This window comes from Lagenorhynchus albirostris, chromosome 16 (assembly GCF_949774975.1).
Source record: "Lagenorhynchus albirostris chromosome 16, mLagAlb1.1, whole genome shotgun sequence".
NCBI lineage: Eukaryota > Metazoa > Chordata > Mammalia > Artiodactyla > Delphinidae > Lagenorhynchus > Lagenorhynchus albirostris.
Window position 1 is genome coordinate 56391276 of NC_083110.1, and position 15671 is coordinate 56406946.

Below are 15671 nucleotides of genomic sequence, written 5' to 3' on the forward strand. Positions count from 1 at the left end.
GTGGTTGCCAAGGCGGAGGGGGTTTGGTAAGGATGGAGTAGGAGATTGGGGTTAGCAGATGTAAGCTGTTATATATGGAATGGATAAACAACAAGGTCCTACTGTATAGCACAGACAACTATATTCAGTATCCTATGATAAACCATAATGAAAAAGAATTTTAAAAAAGAATGTATATATATATATATATGCATAACTGAAATACTTTGCTGTACAGCAGAAATTAACACAACATTGTAAATCAACTTCAGTTAAAAAAACAAAACAAAACACACCTTCCCTGGGGCTCAAGAACCAAAAGTGAACAATGTTTCCCTGGAGTTCCCATCAGAAAGAGCCTTTCAAAGAAATCTCAAGAAGCTGTGTCAGGGACAGGAGGACTATGGACAGTGGACCAGAGAAAAAAGTCAAAAGGAAAGAAGAGTCAAATACTGTGGGCAGAGGTAGGTAAGAAGGAAGCAAAGTGGACCAGAGCTGGGGAAAGAGACGAGAGAGAAGAAAGGAGATGCTGGGAGAGTCAGGTCAGGATACAGAAGTACCCAGCAAGAAGCACTGCCCCTGACTCCTGCCTTCACTGCAGGCTGGCAGTTCCTGGCAGATATATATATATATTTTTTTGCGGTATGCGGGCCTCTCACTGTTGTGGCCTCTCCCGTTGCGGAGCAACAGGCTCCGGACGCGCAGGCTCAGTGTCCATGGCTCACGGGCCCAGCCGCTCCGCAGCATGTGGGATCTTCCCGGACCGGGACACAAACCTGTGTCCCCTGCATCGGCAGGCGGACTCTCAACCACTGCGCCACCAGGGAAGCCCCCTGGCAGATATTTTGAAGTGTGAGTTAGTTTCTACAAAGTACATCAAGAGATCCTCCTATACTGAGATTATTGCCATCAGCCATCAACACCTTGGGAAAGCCTCCTACACTTCCCACCTTCGGTGGACATTTCATCTCTGTTTACACAGACCGCCTTTTAGTATAAACCAACCAAGGCCTCTTATCTAAATTTATGTATATCTACATGTGCCTAGAAAATGGCTGAAATTATATACACCAAACTATTAATAGTGGTTAATAACAGTGGCCCTATTGGACTTTTTAAAACAAGGACTATGCATTAGTTAAAATTACATTTTCCTCTCATACTTGCCCTTCCAGACTCAGCAAAGCTCTTTCATTTCCATAGTCTGAGGTCTTAGCTGGCTCTTGCTGCCTCCTTCGACCCCTGCCTCCTCCAGGCTGAAAGCCAGAGATGTTAAAACAAACAAGCAAGCAAACGGCAATGACTTTAGGCTTCCCTGGCATTGACTCTGGGCCTCCTCGGATGTGAATGGTTGCCTGCCTCTGGGACCTGCAACAGTTCCCAGGTCTCTCTGACCATTCTGCCCCTCACATCTTGCCATGGTCCAGAGCGCTCCTTCACTATTACATTCATCACACCACATGTCACTGTTGGTTTACATGTCCACCTCTTTTGCTCCTTGAAGGCAGAGGATGAGTCTCTCTATTTCAAACCCTTTAACAGTTGGCCTAGGGCCTGACACATAGTAGGACTTCATAAATGTTTGAATGTATGAATACCCAAGCTCTCATTGTCTCAACTGCCCTTTTCCTTCATGCTGTGAAATAATCTGCTCACCTTTGAGAACCACTGCCCTATGCCTCATTTCTGTGATTAGCACCTCCACCCAGACCTGAGAATCTGCCTGAACTTAAAACCCTAGACGTCCTGCTGCCACCACTCCATAGTGTAAAGAGATCATTATCAATATTATTAAAATCCCTTACCTGTGTACCACATTGCATAGTTTTCAAAGAGCTTTTCCATGCAATATCTTGCTATAGCCGGTCAGCCATGGCCTGATTGTTCCGCCTTACCCATGAGCGGTTTCCTATGAATCATGAAGTTCAGAGTTTATATGATTAGCTCAGGGTTGTTCAGCTGGCGAGAGGCAGAGTCAGCACTCAGACTCATGCCTTATGAATACGTGCTACATGTCCTTTCTCGGGCCACTTACACTGGTGGTGCCCCAGATTTCATCAGCTAGTGCTGCCTGCACTTCCGTGCTTGACTGAAGCATAGCTCTTCTTAAAAATCCTTTCCCTGATCCTAAGATCTAGCACTTAAATGTACCACTGTACTTCTAGAGACCAATGACAGTCCCACATGGGGGAAACTAAATGACAAGTTGTCACTCAGCATTGGACAACAGGATATGTCCAGGCCCACCGGTCTTGTAATAGTGATCCATGCCCCAGAAATTCTGGGACACCAGGGAATTCTGCTATAGCAAATACAGGTCAAAGCCTGCTGGTACGGCCTAAATCCCTATCATTTAAGTTGAACTGACTCAGATCACCTCACCCTAGTACTAGAAGGACTTTGTAATTCTCTGGGTCTGGATAGGCCAAGGGTAACTGAGTGTGCTGAGGCATGAAATCATCATCCCATGGCCATTCTTAATCCTTGGCAACCCTTTCTAGAGGGCTAATCTTTCTTATCCTTGCTAAGCATTATCCTGGTGTTTTCAAACAGACCTTGGGCTTCCGGTGTGTTAAACTTTACATTTCAATATTTTCCAAATTTATGGAAATGATGTGGAATGACAACTGATATTTATTGAAAGCCCACTATATGCCAGGCACTGTACTAAGTACCTTATTTGTTTTCCACCAGTCTCACAAAGGCAGACATTATCCTCATTTGAAATACAAGGATAACACAACATTGCAAATTAACTATACCCCAATAAAATTTTTTTTAAAAAGGGGGACTTCCCTGGCAGTCCAGTGGTTAAGACTCCATGCTTCCACTGCAGGGGTCACGGGTTCGATCCCTGGTCAGGGAACTAAGATCCCACAAGCCGCGCAAAAAAGAAAAGAAAAGAAATACAAGGAAATCAAGGCCTCCAGAGATTTAAGTATCTTGAGCTACATCTTGTCAAAGGCACGTGTCTAGTAACTGGTTGTACCATCATTTGAAGCAAGTCATCTTATTCCAGGTCCCATGCTCTCTCCATCACCACTGTGCCTTCACTAATGTTATGATACTATGTGACCAATTATCTTCTGCCATCATTACAGCCACATGGGGGTTAGGGGCTCACCCACAGATATTTCCTGAACGTCCAATATCTTTCTGTTCCTTTCTTTGTGAATTCTAGGAACGCTCAGTCAAGAAAGACATCTTCTATGACGGTTTCTTAAAAAATTAAAAATAGGACTACCATATGATCCAGTAATTCTACTCTTAGGTATTTATTCAAAGGAAATGAAATCACTATCTCAAAAAGATATCTGCTGAGAGGGCCATTTGTAGCGGCGCTGAAGGCTGCGTTTGGCAGGCACTGCGAAGACGTGCACAGGAGTGAGGCCCCTGGCCGCTGCAGCCCGTCGCCGCTGCGGTCACCTCGCTTCTCCGCGTCTCGGTCGGGACCTGGTCAGCCCGGGTGACGCGCTGCCGCCCGGACCGGCCCTCCAGCAGCTCTCGGCCCCCGGGACCCCCGCCCGGCCGCTCGCCCACAGCCCGCCGGCCGCACAGGTCCCCGGAGCCGGGCCGAGGGCGGGCGGCGTCCCCATGGCCACCGCCGGCTGGCGGGACGGCTCTGGCCAAGAGACGTACCGGCTAGTGGTGGTCGGCAGGGGTGGCGGGGGCAAGTCGGCGCTCACCATCCAGTTCATCCAGTCCTATTTTGTAATGGATTATGATCCAACCGTCGAGCATTCCTGCCCAAAGCAGTGTGGGATGGGTGACCGGGCAGCCCGGCTAGATATTCTGGATACAGCGGGACAAGAGGAGTTTGGAGCTATGAAAGAACAGTATGTGAGAACTGGCGAGGGTTTCCTGTTGGTCTTTTCAGTCACAGAGGCAGTTTTGACGAAATTTATAAGTTTCAAAGACAGATTCTCAGAGTAAAGGATCGTGATGAGTTTCCAATGATTTTAACTGGTAATAAAGCAGATCTGGATCATCAGAGACAGGTAATGCAGGAAGAAGGACAGCAGTTAGCACCGTAGCTTACGGTAACATACATGGAGGCATCAGCAAAGATCAGGATGAATATAGATCAAGCTTTCCATGAACTTGTCCAAATTATAAGGAAATTTCAAGAGCAGGAATGTCCTCCTTCACCAGAACCAACGAAAGAAAAAGACAAGAAAGGCGGCCACTGTGTCTTTTTCTAAGAATCCCTTGAATTTTAGCTACCAATTTCCAGGAAAAGCCCTCATCTTCTCCCTCTCTCCTTACAGTTTACATCACGCTGGTACCTTTCTAGCCTTAGATAAATGATCACCATGGTAGCCTTAGACCAAGAAGCTGGCTAATCCTTTCCATGAAGCTAATCCAATGGTCATTCAAGACAGATTTAAAGGAAACACTAAGGCTGCTTCAAGGATTATCTGATTCCTTTAAAATGGATATCTATATACACAGACACATTCTTTTTTTAAGGACTTACTTTTAATAGGGATGAATCAGTTTTGGAACCTAAGCTGTTTGCCAAACTGAAGTCATAGGTTGTGAAATAATTTTTAACTTCTGGAATCATATTTCCTACTGTTACTCTAAATAGAAACACAGGGAGTTTTTTTTAAATGTGAATTTTTGCCTATCTCTAAAAATTTTGATGTCAACTTTAGTCAACCTTAAATACACTGAATTGAATCCACAAAAGTGAGACATCTCAGATCTTTACCGATGCTATAGCCTTTGTTTTCCAGTGGCCAAAATACCAAAATGCCTATTGTATTTATAGGTTAAAAACTGTGTGTAAAGCCTTTACTATTATTCCTAAAGATAATATTCTATGTGGCCAAATATTTGGACTTATTCTGGACTTAGTCATTTTAGTGTTCTTGGTTTTTTAATTTAACCCTTTTCACAGCCACGTTGAGAGTAAAAATAAATAATTCCTGTCTGTCTTCCTTTTCAAGTATTTCTATAAGGGATTCAAAAAAACTAAAACTGTTTTTGTTTGTAATATAAAATATGGAATTGATCTTTCCAGGGTCAGAGATGATTAATGTTTTGCTATATACTTTTATACATTATTTTCTCATCAAACCAGTTAACAAGTATTTTCATATGTTTGTAAGCAAATATGCTTTCACAGCATACCTTGTGTATATGTAAAGATAAGTATTTAATTCTCACTGTGCACTTTTAGCTGACAAAGGAAAAAAAGTCAAAACTACAGAAACTGTGGTAAAGCCTTACATGCTGTTCTGGTCCTGGCTGTACCCACCTTTGGCCAGTCACATAGCTACTCAAGAAACCTTCCCAATAGAGTACAACATGATGAGAATCTGAAATCACTTCCAATATCCCCTACTAGATATTGACTGTTATATCAAATAGTAAGTGGTAAAACGTTTAATTGACAATTAGTATAACTGTGGATAACTTCTGATTTTGTTTTTAATCCTGTGGATTGTGTTTAAACAATTCAAAAGTATGTTCCTGATTTTAAGATACTAAGTGGTATTGCACAGTTGTCACTTTATTGAATGTGTACAACAGTTCCATGAAGTTTTTAAAGCATACCCTTGAATAGCTTCAGGTGCTAGAATTAAAATTGATCTGTTATCACACACACACAGAAAGATATCTGCACCCCTAAGTTTATTGCAGTATTATTTACAATAGCCAAGACATGGAAACCACCTGAGTGTCCACTGATGGATGAGTGGATAAGGAGAAGGTGATGTGTGTGTGTGTGTGTGTGTGTGTGTGTAGAAAGAGAGAGAGAGAGATTGTATGATCTCACTTATTTGTGGAATCTTAAAAAACAAAGAAAACCAAACAAACACACACACACAAAAAAAACCCAAACAAAACAAAAACAACCCCCCCCCCAACTCATAGATACAGAGAACAGATTGGTGGTTATCAGATGCAGGAGATGGGCAAAATGGGTGAAGGTGGTCGAAACATAAAAATTTCCAGTTATAAGATCAATAAATCCTGGGGTACAGGACTGGTGACTATAGTTAATAATACTGTATTCTATATTTGAAAAGTTGCTAAGAGAGTAGATCTTAAAAGTTCTCATTACAAGAAAAAAAACTGTAACTATGTGTGGTGATGAATGTTAACTAAATTTATTGTGGTAATCCTTTCACAATATGTAAATATATCAGATCATCATGTTGTACACCTAAAACTAATACAGTGTTACATGTCAATTGTATCTCAATTTTAAAAAAGACATATTCGTCCTGATCTCCAAGCTTACTTCAGCCTCTCCTGTTAATGCAAGATTCCACCAATCTATGGACAGAACCTTAAAATTCTCTACAAGAAAGCAGTGAACAGAGGCAGGCATTTCCTTACAACCAGTAGCGGATAAAGAACATCCAGTTGATGTTAGTTGGTGTGTAGATACAAGTGACCAAAGGCCAAGGGTCTCTGCCCTCCTCCCCAGCTCCATGGTGACCAGACCCAGCCTTGTCTTGGCTCAGAGCCGCTCCTTTGGGGGGTGTGGGGGCAGTCCCAGGTGCACCTTTGAGATAACAATACTGTCTCCTAAAACAAACAGCCATTGTTTCCACACAAAGACCTTCAATGTTTCCTCCATCAACAAAAGGCTACAGCCATCCTGCCAAGAAGACAAAAGGCTGGAAGCCCTTTCAGAAACAGCATGACAGTGGGAGGGAAGGGGTGGAGGCAGGAAGATCATTCTCCAGCACTTTCTCTGCCCAGGAATAGGACTGACTCCACCCATCAGGGACCTTTCTGAATTACTGATCACTCCTGGACTATTCATAATGACAATAATAACAGCTTCCTAATCTGTGAAACGGAAGTAATAATATCTATCCCTTACAGGATTGCTGTCAGGATCAAATGAGATAATAGGTATGAAAGCTCTTTGTAAGGTTTAAAGGGCTGCACGACTGATATGGTTATTATGAAAAGATCGATGGTTCACCCACAATGCCTGCATTAAAAAGATAGATCTATTTTAGCCAGATGAGACTCCAAATAGCCCTGGTGTCTAGACCCACCCGGTTCCTAGAATAAAGCATAAGGGAGAAGAAATGTGCTCAGTATCGCTGACCACTATAGTTTACTGGGGCCCATCCCAGGCCAAACTGCTGTGCAGGTGATGCCTGACTTAGTTGACTGTTCTTTCCAGCCCCAGGAACCCACATCCTGGAAATAAGCCCTTTGATGGGTGGTCCCTCACCTAAGGTCTAATGTGCCAAACTTCACCCCCAATCTTCTTCTTTGCCTGTCTTCAAATATACTTCTTATGCAATTTACACAAAAGTAAATACACATAGTATATTAAAACATGAGAAAATTGTCCATCCTCACTAGTAACCAAAGACCAATAAATTAAGGTAAATTGTACTATGTTATGCCTATTCAGTAATAAAGAATATAAATAAGAATATCCAATGTTAATGAAGTTGTGACAAAAATTGGTATGATCTTACAGTGCTAGCAACATAATAAATTTATATGATTGCTTACAGAGGCAAAATGACAACACACAGCAAGTACCAAGAATACATTCTTGTCTTTGTAGTAATTTTCTCTCCCTGGAAATTCCGAGATAATTCAACAAAAGTGGTGAAAAAATGCAGCAAGCATAGATACATTTACCTACTCTAGGCAAATACTGAAATAACAAGAGAAATGCTTTAGCTAATTGTGGTGTGACTGTAGTCATTAAAATGAAAATACAAAAACAACTTACAAACATGAGGAACTATGATATAATTGTAAGTGGAAGTGTACAATATGATACAACTAGGCAAAATATATAACTATATGGATAAAGTTTGGTAATTAGAAAATAACCTTTGGTACTGTGGTGGTGAATTGTATTTCAAAATGTTCCTTAAGTTTTTACATCACCTTTAAAATATGGCAATAAAAAGAAAGAAAAGTAATCAGCTGGTAGAATTCTCTCAAGAGTCTGCTTCTTTTAGGGTAGGGCAGGGAGTTATCCTTGATAAGATGTTGATGGGTGTTAATAAATTAATGTGTAACAAATTTGCATGCAAAGAGACTGCTTAGAATGTGAGTCAGGCTGCTAGTCCCCAGTTGGATTCCTACTTCTGCCACTTATTTGCTGTGTGGCCTTAGGCAAGCTATTTGCCATATCTAAACTTTTCCCGATTTGTAAAATGGGAGTGATAATAGAACAATTTCTTAGAGTTATTGGGAGTAGTCAATGAGATAATGTACCTGGCATTGTGCCAGGCACATTGAAAAATTATTCAATAAAGCTTTGTTGTTTATGCTGTTGATAATGACGATGATGATGATGATGGTGGTGGTGGTAGTGATAAACTGGGGTCTTCTGGAGAAAATGCCTTAAAGTTTTAATGTCAGAAGTGGATGCTGCTCAAATGATACTATCCCTAAATGTGGAGCCAACTACAAATTTGAAATGTATTTTAAAATAGACATTCTAGGGACTCCCCTGGTGGTCCACTGGTTAAGAATCCATCTTCCAATGCAGGAGACGTGGGTTCAATCCCTGGTCGGGGAACTAAGATCCTACACGCCACGGGGCAACTGAGTCCAAGCACCGCAACTAGAGAGCCTGCGTGCCACGACTAAGACCCAACGTAGCCATAAATAAATAAATTTTAAAATAGACTTTTTTAAAAGGACTTTAATTTTTAGAGCAGTTTTAGGTTCAAAGCAAAATTGAGTGGAAGGTGCAGAGATTTCCCATACACCCCTTACCTCCACATACACACAGCCAGAGTGGTACGTGTTACAACTGATGAACCTATGTTGACACATCACCATTACCCGAAGTCCATACTTTACATTAGGGTTCACTCTTGGTGTTGTACATTCTATGCATTTAGACAAATGTATAATAATGACATGTATCTACCATAATAATGTCATACAGAGTAGTTTCACTGCCCCAAAATCCTCTATGCTTTACCTACTCATTTCAGCTTCCCCCAAGACCCCAGCAGCCACCAGTCCTTTCACTATCTCCATAGTTTTGCCTTTTCCAGAATATCATGTAGTTAGAACCATACATTATATAGTCTTTTCAGATTTGCTTCTTTCTTGAAAGGTATTTTTTACAAACAGACTAAAAGATTAAGTATTTTGAAATTCCCCTAGATAACACAAAGATAAATACTATCAGTAATTGTGTTAGATTCTTTATATATGTTATGTCCATAAGATAAGTATTATTATCCCTGTTCTACCAACAAGGAAGTGCCTAACATCACAAAACCAATAAGCAGAAGAGCTGGTATCTGAATCCCGTTAGTCTGACTCCAATGTTCTATCTTTCCATTATGCCATAGTGTTTATCTTAATGCCAATATGGGTCCTGGAGCATCTGAACCTAGTTTCAGGAATTGACAGGGAAAAGCAAACTGGTACAGTGCATATCCATATCATGGCAGCATATCACATGTCATGGCAGCTCTTAGAAGACAGCATCCTGATAGAACAACACAACAGCCACCCTGCTTTATACCAGATTCTATGGCCAGGACTTGCATCCCCGTCCTTAGGTAGGACATCTTAGTCAGCACACTGACTAGCAAAATTAGGTGGGTCTATTTTAGTGTTTCTTAACATTTTTTGTATTGTACCCTAAGCCAGGAGCCTCTTTAGACATTGTCTTCCTAATCACCCTCCACCCTAATTAAATTTTAATACCATATATATTCTCTACATTTGCTTATGTACTATAGCCCTTTGGAGAGCCAAAAAGCTATAGAAATATCTAAGTGGGATTTTTTTGCCCTGAAAGAAACTACTTCCACCCCTCTGGGGGCTATATCATCCCCACTGAGAATACATAGTCTAGTTGCAGGTGGCCAGAGCTCAGGGAGGCTGAGGAAGCGGAGATGCCAGACAGGTGAGGTCAGGACCCTGGAGAGCACCAAAGAAGCCCTACTGAGACCATGTCCAAGGCTCAGTGTTGCCTGAAGATTAGCCTGAAGGAAGGAAGGGGCTGGGAGAGCATGGGGCCTAGGAAACTAGTTTTAGTGGTATTTTGTTATGTGTTGTAGGAACCATCAGAATGTGAAGGCCTCCAAATTCTCTTTCATAAGAATGTTCTTGAGGGGGCTGGCGTTTGTGCTTATAACTCTTCAGTGGCTCCCCACAGGGTCCTCAGGATAGCATCCCAATTCCATATCATACCTTATAAGACCCTTCATGACCTGCCCCTGCTTAAACGGCCAGCTTTGTCATCTTATACTACTTTGTTCTTCAAACTCCCTGCTCCGGCCACACTGATGCACTCTCACCAGACCACGCCCTCTGTCACTTCTGGGACTTGGCACATGCTGTTCTTTCTCCCCAGAAACTTCCCTTGTCTTTACCTCTCTTTCAGGAGCTAAATTCTCCTCATTTTTCAGATTTTAGTTTAGAAATTATTTCCTCTGCATGTCCTCATATATTCCACAAATCTGGATACAACTGAAGTAACAGCATCACAGAACTCTGAACTGGTCAGACTGACTATGGAGTATTTTGTCCATTACTGGGCATCATATAGATCAGGCCTAGAGACAGGCAACCAGGATGGTGAGCATTATGGAATATTTTTTACTATATGCTAGGCACAGAGGTAATGACTTCATGGATATTGCCTCATGTACCTTATGTAATAATCTTATTGGATTGGGTAGGTACAGATGAGAAAACTGAAACTCAGAGAAGTTAAGCAACTTACTCAAAGTCCCTCACCTGGTAAATGGTAGAACCTGGTGTTTGAACCCAAGTCTGTATAAATTCAGAGCCCATGCCTTCAATCTCTGCATAATATCACTTCTGGAAACCATATTATAATGACTGGTTTAGTGAGAAACTAGAAGGTAACTAATCCAGAGAACATATTACCAAGGAGAAACACGATAGCCACATTCAGTCACAGTGGAAGGGTTGTCACTTCGGAGAGTAACAGGGAAGTAGACGGCTCAATAGAAGGAAGTTCTCAGAAGGAGAAGATGAGCCCCTGAAAGGCTCAAGGATCAGTCATCTCTGTATATCTCAGTCCAATGTCTGGCATAGAAAGGGGAGCTCTGTGGATGAAAGGAAATAGGGCTTCCCAACAGTAGAAGAGCTGCCCCATGAAAGAGTGAAACTACCATGGATGTTCCCCACGATGGGGCTGCTTGGTCACCTGACAGAGAACCACAGGAGGGATCTTGGAGAAAGGATTTCTGCATCCTTGAACTAGATGACCTCTAAAGCTCCTGGCCACTTAAGGATTCTGTAATTATTGGACTGAGTCCACGACTCAGACTTTGGCAAGTTACAGACCATCTAGTATTTGTCGGTGCATTGAGATCTCAAAAAGTAGAGAACACAAGTGGATAGAACTTAAGCTTCCCACCCTGAAGCCAGAATGGTTCAGTCTAACTCTGGGGAGCTAGAAACCTCCCAATCTTGCTCCAAAGGCTAACCTGGAAATGGAGATATTTGAGTCATTTATAGAGAAAGGCTCTGCCTGCAGGTTACAGCTGTTGTCACAGGATCTGAAAAAGGAGAGAAACACTCCTTCCTAGCAGATGGTTGAGACAAAAAGTCAGTATGTCAACAAACGAATTTCTGAGAGTCATTGCTGAAAGGAATCAAATGGGCCCCCAAAAATGTACACTGGGTTGACTGTTGTTCCCCATATGCTCTGCCTCCTTTCACTCCATGCTGATGGCCTGTGGTAAACATGCAGAACTGTGCTGTCTATCCCCACAGAGTGAGTCCCAACAGAGTACAACCAAAACAAGTGTTCAGCTTTCCTAGAGGGCTCATACACATGTGGATAGCTCACAAAGATGATGAAATTTTTAACCAAAACTTATATAATCAGACCTTCAGAGTCTACTTGCAAACGATTCATGCATCCTAAAAAGAACAGAGGCTTCTGTGGGGTATAAAGGCACCTAGTAATGGAGGCACCTTAGTTGTAAAGTCCAAGCTGCAGCTTCAATCAACACACGCATACACACACAACTCTATGAAACTAGCCAAAATTCACTTGTGCAAAAATTTAAAGAAGCAATTAATAGAAAAGCAAAGCATGTTTATCTGTAGGCCTTATAGCATCTGTTTGGTCCACCTTTATTATTATCTCTAATTCTTTGACTCTATTCTTCCATGGTTCACCGATCTATCTATTCACTTGCTTCTCTCAACTTAGAGACCAAACCTTCCCAGCTTATATCTATAGATAGATCTTCAGATAAGCTTCCCTCAAAGCCTGTGGCATGGTGCTCTTTCACATGGGAGAACCTTAGCTGCACTGACTACCACACCATTTGCATCTTTAATCCTTTTATTACGGATCTGAGCTCTAAGGCCTGCTGAATCTTTTTCCTCCTGCCTCCAAAGAAATGTGGATCAGACCTAGTATAATAACTCTGTGAAACCCACCAAACTATTTTTTCTGAACAGAAAAGAGTGTCTTGGGACTTCCTTGGCGGCACAGTGGATAAGAGTCCGCACTTCCAATGCAGGGGGTGCAGGTTCGATCCCTGGTCAGGGAACTAGATCCCACAAGCGTGCCATGGCTAAGAGTTCACATGCCACAACTGAGGAGCCTGGGAGCTGCAACTAAGGAGCCTGCCTGCCACAACTAAAACCTGGTGCAACCAAATAAATGAATAAATAAATAAATAAAAAGGAGTGTCTTCCACTCTTTACAGAAGGGTAAAAACTTCCACCTGCTAATAGAAAACAGTGGCTGTTAAGTAGATGTCAGGAACTTGAACTTAAAAAGTGGATTCCTCTTATAACGCTTGAAGAAGTAACCTGTATTAAAAGCTTTCCAATAGTCTGCCTTTTTCTCCTGAACTCAGGGACAACTTCTTTTTAATTAAAAAATCTTAAGCTGAAAAGGTACAAAATAGAATGTTATTATTGATATAAAGATCCCAGGGCACAGCCTGCTCGTACAGATGGAGGCTGTCCCCACAGATGTTGCCCACAGAGGTGTGTGCCCAGTTGTTGTACACACAGATGTTCTCACACACAGGTGTGCACAGAGACAGATGTTACTCACAGAAACAAATGTCCACCAGGAACACGATGTACACCAAAAGCTCCCGCAGGGTGGTCTTGACATAAAGTTCCTGGTTCTCAGCTGTGTTCTCAGTCAAGGTTGTTCCCCAAAGTCCTAAGGGAGGGACATTGGAAAGACGCCCAGGATTCCCAACAGCAGGGCTCCTTCCAGTTACCCTACGTATCAGTCCCTGGACTTTATTCTCATTTCCACCCCAGCCCTTTTACCTGTCACCTTATCTCAGGTGGGGCAGTCTAAGGCATCATCACATCCGTGTCTTCCGTCAAACTAGCTCCCTCATACCCTTCTGGGTCCCCAAGAGATGACTGTGCCAGGCTCTCCCTCTGGGAGACCATTAAACTAGCCTCTGTACTCTGGGGCATTCAGCTCTAACGCAGACCATTCACAAACCCCAAAGACACACTGAGATTCCACCTCTTCTTCAGACTGTATCCCCTTCCAACAGCTTCTGTGGACCCCTTCTCCTGACTCCAGTATCTCAGGAGAACCCTCCCCCACCAGGTACCTCTGATGCCACGACAGATCTGAAGGCAGCAACTGGACACCAGGGTCTTGTGTGCCTTCTCCTGGGGTCCATCTTCAGGCTTCTTGGGTTGGGATGGAGGAGGCACCTCACTGGAGATGGTACAGATCCTTGGTGTCCCACGCAGGGAGGGGGCGCCAATGTAGGCGGGGTTGTCCCAGGCTCCGCTCCCCAGCTTTTGTAGTTCCTGCCCCTCGGGACATTGCACAGCATTCATGGGGAATGAGGCAGGAGACCTGGCACCTCAGGTACCCACTCTCACCTGGGAAGAAGAGAGAACAAAGGCACAGCCCAGCCTAGCCAGCAGAGGGCAAAGGAAAGGGAGTGTGAGAGCAGCTGGTCTCACACAGCCTCTGTCTCCTGCCTTTTGTAGGAGGAAAGCAGGTGCCTGTTCAGGGGAATAGGAGGGTGTGGAGACTGGGGCTGGAAGGAAGGAGGGGTGAGAGAGGTGAATGTTGTGGGGAGAAGAGGGCTGCTTGCAGATGGGGCCTGGGAGGGATGGTCCTGAGTCAGACAAAAGAGCTGATGAAAGAGCAATGGGTGGGGCTGGGAGGAGAGGGAGGCTGGCCGACTCCACAGCAGGTCTGAGTTCATGTCCACTAAAAGCTCCTGAAAGGGCTGCCATGGATCGCGGTGGGGACCAAGGGCAGGCACAGGAGACTGAAAAGTGTTGCCTCCCTCCCAGGCTCAGCCAACAGTGTCTGAGGCTCTTTTACTGTCTCACCTGGAGCTGCCCCCTCTCCTACCTCATTCCACCCCCACAGCTGGGGGAGAAGGATAGTGGCAGGAGGACCCCCTGCTTCAGATACTTAAGGGACAGGCTTTCTGGCCGCTGATGAGGAGGGGAAAAGCCTGCAGAGTTCCAGCTTATCTGTATCCTTTTTTCCGAGGTCTGCCCTCTTGCAGCTTATGGGTGAGCTATACTGCTAGAAAGGTCTTCTTTGAAGGGGTAGGGCTCAGCCTAGGAAAAAGGCTAAGCACTGACTGGGAAGATGGATCACAGAGCAAAGGACAAGGACTGTGTGACCTGAGACTCCTTAAGGGGAAGGTATATCTGGACCCAGCTCAGCTGACAATCTTATCTTGTGGCTCTGCTTAGTACTGGACCTAGAACTGAACGCAGGAGCACAAAATGCTCATAGAAGAGGTATCCAGGCTGATCTGCTTTTTACCCAGTCTTGGTTTCTGAATCAAAACCCTGGCAAGGACCCTTGAGCACATCCTTGCCTGTGCCTGGATCCAGCCTCTGATCACATGCCCTGGCTCGTTCGTCTACAGGCTCAGTATGGGGCTGGTCCCACAAGGGCAGGTGCTTACCTCCTCCCTGATGGCTGGAGTGGGAGCTGCCCTCTCTCCAGCTCCTGGCTCCCCATCTGGGCTACTCTACTGATGCGGTGGCCTGAAGCCCACCTTTGTGCTCAGTAAAACGTCAGCCTGGTGGAAGTCACCGGTCTTCAGTGTCCCCATAAAGAGATCCTGATCCCAGACAACCCAGGGCTGGGCTCAGCTCCTTGATAAATAAATGTACCTCAGCATCTGAGATGGCGCCTGTCCTACCCCTGGGTCTGCTGCATGGAGCTCCTGCCCCAGGCCCAGATATTATGAAGGGAATTAACTCTCTGTCTGGGCTGGAGCTAAGGCCACTCTGTGAGCTTTCCTAGATGGAGGAGTTCCCATCTTTCCGTTTTTTTGGTTAGTGGGACATACATTCCAAGGTGTTTGTTTTCTTTGGGAAGACAAAGGATCAGGAACTGGGCCTGTACTGCTCATTTTGTCTGAAATCATCTGATAGTGAAGGAAAGGGAGCTGGTATCTCTCACCCACATGCTTTTCAAACAATTGCAAAAGGACCCCCGGCTTGCAAAACTGAACTCTGGGACAGAGGTGATGAACAGGAAGCTAGCAGTAGAGTCCAGAGAAGTGGGGAAAGGAACTGGAGACGGTTTCTGGTTCCTTTGGGGTAATTTTGTATCCTCAGGGAGGCCTGTGAATAGCAGGGGTTTGGATGGACCCAAGGAGGTTCATCACGTGACAGGTCCCAGACCCCTGATGACGCTGAAAGCTCAGCTTCTCTGTACACTGGTGCCGAATCAAATCTTAGAGACAGAGTTTGGGGTGAAG

The 15671-nt window shown here is 44.0% G+C and overlaps 1 protein-coding gene and 1 pseudogene across 1 annotated transcript in view; one reads left to right on the top strand and one right to left on the bottom strand.

Moving 5' to 3' along the window:
- The window catches only part of PKD2L1 (polycystin 2 like 1, transient receptor potential cation channel), a 35158-nt gene extending 21391 nt beyond the window's left edge, over nucleotides 1-13767 (bottom strand). Inside the window, 2 exon segments of the mRNA XM_060125766.1 lie at nucleotides 13007-13120; nucleotides 13533-13767. Of these exon segments, the coding sequence (XP_059981749.1) occupies nucleotides 13007-13120; nucleotides 13533-13767 (349 nt within the window).
- LOC132507227 (ras-related protein R-Ras2-like) lies at nucleotides 3574-4181 on the top strand (annotated as a pseudogene).
- Nucleotides 13768-15671: the final 1904 nt, after the last annotated feature.